General features: G+C 30.5%; 1 protein-coding gene across 1 annotated transcript; it reads left to right on the plus strand.

Annotated features, from left to right (window-relative positions):
* Window positions 269-4,037, plus strand: LOC107637663 (peroxidase 7-like). Its single transcript, XM_016341039.2, has 3 exons — window positions 269-928; window positions 1,363-1,705; window positions 3,482-4,037. Exons 1-3 carry the CDS (start codon window positions 635-637, stop codon window positions 3,886-3,888), a joined length of 1,044 nt encoding a protein of 347 aa, XP_016196525.1. The 5' UTR covers window positions 269-634; the 3' UTR covers window positions 3,889-4,037.

Here is a 6,578-nt window from a genome sequence, read left to right on the forward strand (position 1 = left end):
TTTTCAAATTCTAAACTTTCTCAAAGTCTTCCGGCCAGCTGTTATTGGAATGTCTCCTCTTACTATAGCATTTTCCAAACCAAATTAGAAAACAATAAAAAGAATCCCCAACCTAAAAAAAAGAAAAAAAAAATTATATCAACTAAGTTGTTTCAAATAATGGATAATATGTGTCTTGATTTTTTAAACAACAAATTGAATTTGATTCTTAAAAATAGAATTAAAAGAACGTTCTCTTAGTTGAATTAAGTTCGTATAATAATTCTTAACAATGAAAAAATGAAAAGAAAACTCAAGAAGAAAACTTACCAAACATATTGAATAATGCTCATACGGTGATCAATCATGCAGTCATTAGTCCTCATACCAATGACAAATAATAAAAGAAAACACATATTAATTTATTTCATGCTAGACATGATAGACTTTGCATTAAAAGAAAAAAAAAAGAAAAAAAAAAAAGAGGAAAACAATGCTACATGCTAGGATGTCGTGTATGCATAATAATTTGGTGCGCCCCACGTTTGTCTATATAATACATGTATATACTACTAACCACCAATGCCTCTAATCGTCATGTATATATCACACAGAAGGAAGAAATTTATTATGAAACAATTCATATAAAGTAAATATGGCAAATTCTTCCTTCTTCACATTCCTTCTCCTTTTGCTTCTTTACACCATTGTAGCCTCAGCCAACAATCCTAATGATGATGAGATAGTCCCAAGTGACAATGTGTTCACACTCCAAGTTCCAACATTAGATGATAGCATTTTGGATAATCTTCTTTCTTTTGGTTATTATCTTAAAAGTTGTCCTGAATTTGAATCCATCCTACATAACAAAATCAAAGTATGGATTCAAAAGGATCACACTTTGGCAGCTAGTCTTCTCAGGTTGCATTTTCATGATTGCGCTGTTAGGGTATGTATGTACTTTTCATAACTATTAAACTAAATTTATTTTCGTCACTAACTGATATTTAAAATTCTAAAGCGTGTTGATAAAGCAATGGGCACAGTCGCAGATATGACCCCTGCAAAATCGTGACTAGCTACGCTTTGTTTTTACTTTTGACACGTTTTTAACCGTGACAAAATCTAAATTTTTTTGTAGTGTCTAAACATTAAATTGTAAATTCTCTAAAGAGTGAGCTAAAAAAATAATTTCGACAATAAAAAATGAACTGAGATTGACTAATCCAAAAAATAATTTCTTATATATTTTCATTTATTTTACTCTTATTTTTATAAATGGGATTAGAAATTAGAAAAAAAAAAAAAAACCAACATTAGAGATGCTCTTGAATGATTCTTTAAGATCCGAACACAAATTACTTGATCAATTATTTGATACAGGGCTGTGATGGGTCCATTCTATTGGACCATGATGGGAGTGAGAGAAGAGCAGAAGCAAGCAAGAAGCTGAGGGGGTTTAAAGTGATTAATGATATAAAGGAAGAGTTAGAGAGAAGTTGCCCCAACACAGTGTCTTGTGCTGACATTCTAAGTGCAGCTGCAAGGGATGCCACTGTTGAATTGGGTGGACCCTATTGGGCAGTTCCTTATGGTAGAAAAGATGGCAGAATCTCCATTGCTAAAGAAGCTCAAATCATTCCCATTGGCCGTGAAAATATTACTTCTTTGATTGAGTTCTTTCAATCCAAGGGCTTGACTCTCCTTGACTTAGTTGTTCTTTCAGGTAATCTAACTAAATATTTATAACTCAACTATTATTCTTTCAATTTTATTATGGGTTACTTTTATATTACTATTTTTTTAATAACTAACATGTATTCTCTTTGGTTTATTAATTAAAAAATAATTAAAAATTTTAACGTTTTTGACATAAAAAAGACATAATTTTAACCTTTTTAACATAAAAAGAACATAATTACAAAATTAAAAGGATTGTAAGAATTAAAAAAAAGTTATAGGGACCTAATTAAAAATTGGGAAGTTCTATGGTGGCATTGGTTTTGGTGGCCAAGGGTGGTATAAATTTGACCAACAAGTAAAATATTGACACATGGCAAAAAAAAATTAAATCTAAAACTAAAATGATTTTCTCTTTCTTATAATTTCTTATAATTACTTTTATCAAAATAATTTTTTATTATTATTTTTTATCAAAATAAATTTTTTTATAATTATTTTTACTAAAATAATTTTTTAATTATATTTTTAATTATTATTTAATTATTGTTTTTATTTTTAAAAAATAATTTTTTATTATTATTTTTTATCAAAATAAATTTTTTTATAATTATTTTTACTAAAATAATTTTTTAATTATATTTTTAATTATTATTTAATTATTGTTTTTATTTTTAAAAAATAATTTTTTATTATTATTTTTTATCAAAATAAATTTTTTTATAATTATTTTTATAATTACAAAAAAATTATAAAAATTATTTTTAAAAAATAAAAATAATAATAATAAAATAATAATTATAAATTAATTATAAAATTATTTTGGTGTTATTTTTTTAAAATTATTTTTTATAATTATGAAAATAATTATAAGAAATTATTTTGATAAAAATAATCATAAAAAATTACAAGAGAGAGAATTATTTTTATTTTAGATTTAATTTTCTTGTTATATGTCAATATTTTATTTGTTGGTCAAACTTATGCCATTTTTAGCCACTAAAACCAATGCCATTATAGAACTTCCCTTAAAAATTTGGTAAAATTATAAAGACCAACACAATAATTAAATCTTTTTTAACTAAATGTTAACCGTATTTAGTGTATGAATAGTATTATTTTTTAATTTTTTTAACCTTAATTATGATTATTCATAGAATACTATATTTTAACTAATCTTGTTTGAATTGTGTCTATTCATAGACTAGTTGTTTTTGGACATTCCATGCAGTATAGAGTTCAGCCCTATTGTATATCACTAATAACATGTTAATTAAAAAGCAATGATATGGGTAGGTTATTCAGAATCTAATGATAAGATGCATGTAATTGAATTCTTTGATTTGATATAATTCTATGATCAACACTCTTTTGGTTAAAGTGATAGATAAAATGATCCTTTTTCAATAGTATTAAATTTAAATCATCTTAATTTCGCTCTTCTCACCTTTTAATAAGAGAGATTTTTTTTTGTTTACATTATTCCGATGGATCAAAGATTAATAATTCGCTGTAGATCTGAACTTTATTTAAAGGTCTGTCACAAGTTGATAAGTTACTACATGTATAAGGCGGAATTCAAAACTCTCTTTTAACAATAGATATATTAAATCAAATTAATTAAATTTTAAATAATAAAATTTGAGTAGTAGTTAAAGCCCAAAATAAACCAAAAAAAAAGTTTTCAATTCCATGGTTTATTTTCAAGCACCCTTTTAAACCAATAAAGTGCTAGCTAGCTTAGACTTAATTGGGAAATATTAGCAAGAAATTGCTTAAAAATGTTGAACTAAACATTCCTATATTACCAATGCATTTGTAGGGTCTCATACAATTGGAAGAAGTTCATGTGGATCCATTCAATATAGGCTATACAACTACCAAGGGACTGGAAAACCAGACCCAACAATAGATCCAAAGTATCTGAATTTCTTGCAAAGAAAGTGTAGGTGGGCCTCAGAGTATGTGGATCTTGATGCCACAACTCCAAACAAATTTGACAACAATTACTACATTAACCTCAGCAAAAGAATGGGGTTGTTGTACACAGACCAATTGCTTTATTCTGATCCAAGAACTTCACCACTTGTTTCTGCATTGGCTTCAACACCCTCCATTTTCCAACATCAATTTGCTGTGTCTATGTCCAAGTTTGGAGTAATTGATGTTCTCACTGCTCAGGATGAAGGAGAAATCAGGACCAATTGCAATTTTGTCAATGCTTATTGATGAATATTGATTAATTCTCTGTTTTTTTTTTCTTTTATTTGTACTTTGATCTTGTTATTTTCTACTTAATTTCTTCTTTTGGTGCATACTCTTACTGTTGAAATTGTTACATCATATATTAATTTTATTTCAAATGTGACAAAAAATAAGCACGCTAGATGATAATATCAAAACATTAAAGTGAAACTACCACAATGGCCCAAACTTACTGAATTTACAGAAAGGCCCTATCTTACTTGGTTAGAAACCTCCACCAACTTGTTGAAATTAAATTCTTAGCAACGATGGAGGGAGGACTACAACCCTTCAATGGGAATCCTTCTTTTTGAGGACAAATATAAAGCTTGGCCGAGCACTCTCATGTCCATCTTGAAAATCATCGACCTAGGGATGCAACATTATATGGATGTTGAAGTTCTACAAAAATGGTTATACAAATTTCATGTTTTACATTTTTTTCTTAAGTTTTGAAAGTCGAATCGGTGATATAAACTTAAAAATTCAAAAGTTTAATTAAAGTTTAACTCGAGTTGAAATAGAATATAATTAAATAATATATTTATGAGTAAAGTATCATTTTTGGCTCCAACGTTTTGGATAAGTTCTAAAGTTGTCCCTAACGTTTCAATCGTCCTATTTAAGTCCCTGACCTTTCAAAATTGACTCAATGTTGTCCTGCCGTTAAGGATCTGTTAACAGAATTGACGGCAGGACAAAATTGAGACGATTTTGAAACGTTAGGGACTCAAATAGAACGAAAATGTTGGGAACAAAAATGATACATAGAAATAAATTTTAATTTTATTCTTAAATAATTTTATACTTAAAGTTATAAGTTAATATAAAAATATAAAAAAATTTATTTAGAATGAAAGTAGTGTGATGAAGTGTAATTTACTTAGATGTGATTAAAAAATAATTGAATATTATATACAGTAAAAAATTGATATTATTTAAGGATAAAATTAAAATTTATTTCTATGTATCATTTTTGTCACCAACGTTTTCGTTCTATTTGAGTCCTTAACGTTTCAAAATCGTCTCAATTTTGTCCTGCCGTCAATTCTGTTAACGGATCCTTAACGGTAGGACAACATTGAGCCAATTTTGAAACGTTAGGGACTTAAATAGGACGATTGAAATGTTAGGGACAACTTTGGAACTTACTCCAAACGTTGGGGACAAAAATAATACTTTACTCTATATTTATATGATCTGGATCTCAAAATTATGAGTTTTGTACAGTCATTTAATAAAATAATTATTTTTTATATTTAATAAAAAAACAATAACAACAAAAATAGTTTCACACATTTTATATAACAGATAAATTTAATTTTTTCTTTAAAAAAAGAAGCTCAACATATAAAGTGGAGTACAAAGAACATAAACACGGATAAAACAAAATAAATAAAGGAAAGACAAACAAAGCAAACGAACATAAATAATTATCCCTTTGTCATCTCTGCCATTGCCATCAACAACAAAAGGAGTCTGCACCTAACCACTCCTTATAATTCAGAAATGACATGTTAATAATCGGGTTAAGTACTAAAATTGTCCCTAAGGTAAGGTGCGAAAATCAAATTCGTCCCCGATCTTTTTTCGTTATTAAAATCATCCTCAACGTTCAAAAACGCTTTAAAATCATCATTTCCCAAATTCTTGGACCAAAATACCCTCATCATCATCATTCTCCTCTTCACCTTCCTCACCCCACTACCTCCACTGCCAAAACAGAAGCCTACGCCCAACGCGAACCCACCACCACCACCAGCAGTATCATCATGGTCATCATCACCATCATCAGAACTTTTCCCAAAATCAACCAAAATCAACCAGAAGTCCAAGATGAACAAGAACCCACCACCACCACCACCATTATCATCATGGTCATCATCATTATCATCATCAGAAGAAGAACAACAAAACTCAAAACAGAACCCACCACCACCCCCACTATCATCATCAACACCAGAACCCACCATCACCCACACCTCAGAAAACCATAACTCAGAATAATCAACAAATTTACTTTGAACAATAATCAACAAATTCAGCAACAACAATATTCCAAATTTAAGCCAAATCACAAAAAATTAAATTATAGATATTCCAAAATAAATTTCACAAAAAATTCAGAAATTCTACAACAAAAATCCAGTTCACAGAAGAAGGAGAATGAGAAGGAGAAGGAGAAGAAGAAGAAGAATGGGCAAAGAACAGGCGGTGAGGGCGAGGAGGAGGAACAGTGGCGGATCACAGGCGGCAGGGCGGCGGTGCGGCGGTGCGGCGGTACGGCGGTATAGCGGTGCGGCGGTGCGGCTTCCCTTCCCTCCCCCTCCCCCCTTCTCCCCTCAACGGCGGCCCTGGCGGTGGTGACGCTCCCCTCGGTGGCTCACTCCCTCTCTCGCGCTGTCTCTCTTCTCGGCTCAACTCTGATTTGCGACGGCACTCTCTCTCCCTCTTCTCTTTGATGGCGACGATGACAAGCAAGGCAGCTGGGCATGGCGGCGGCGGCGCTGGACACGGCCTCCCTCTCTTCCCTTCTTAGCTCTCTGTCACTCTCTCCCTCAAGCCCTCACCGTTTCTTTCTTTCTTTCTTTTTGTTTCCTGAAGCCGTTTCTCTCTATATCCCTTTCTTTCCTTTCTTTTTTATTTATTTTATTTTATAATTATTTTAATGAGAG

The sequence above is a fragment of the Arachis ipaensis genome, chromosome B04 (genome assembly GCF_000816755.2).
Source record: "Arachis ipaensis cultivar K30076 chromosome B04, Araip1.1, whole genome shotgun sequence".
Lineage (NCBI taxonomy): Eukaryota > Viridiplantae > Streptophyta > Magnoliopsida > Fabales > Fabaceae > Arachis > Arachis ipaensis.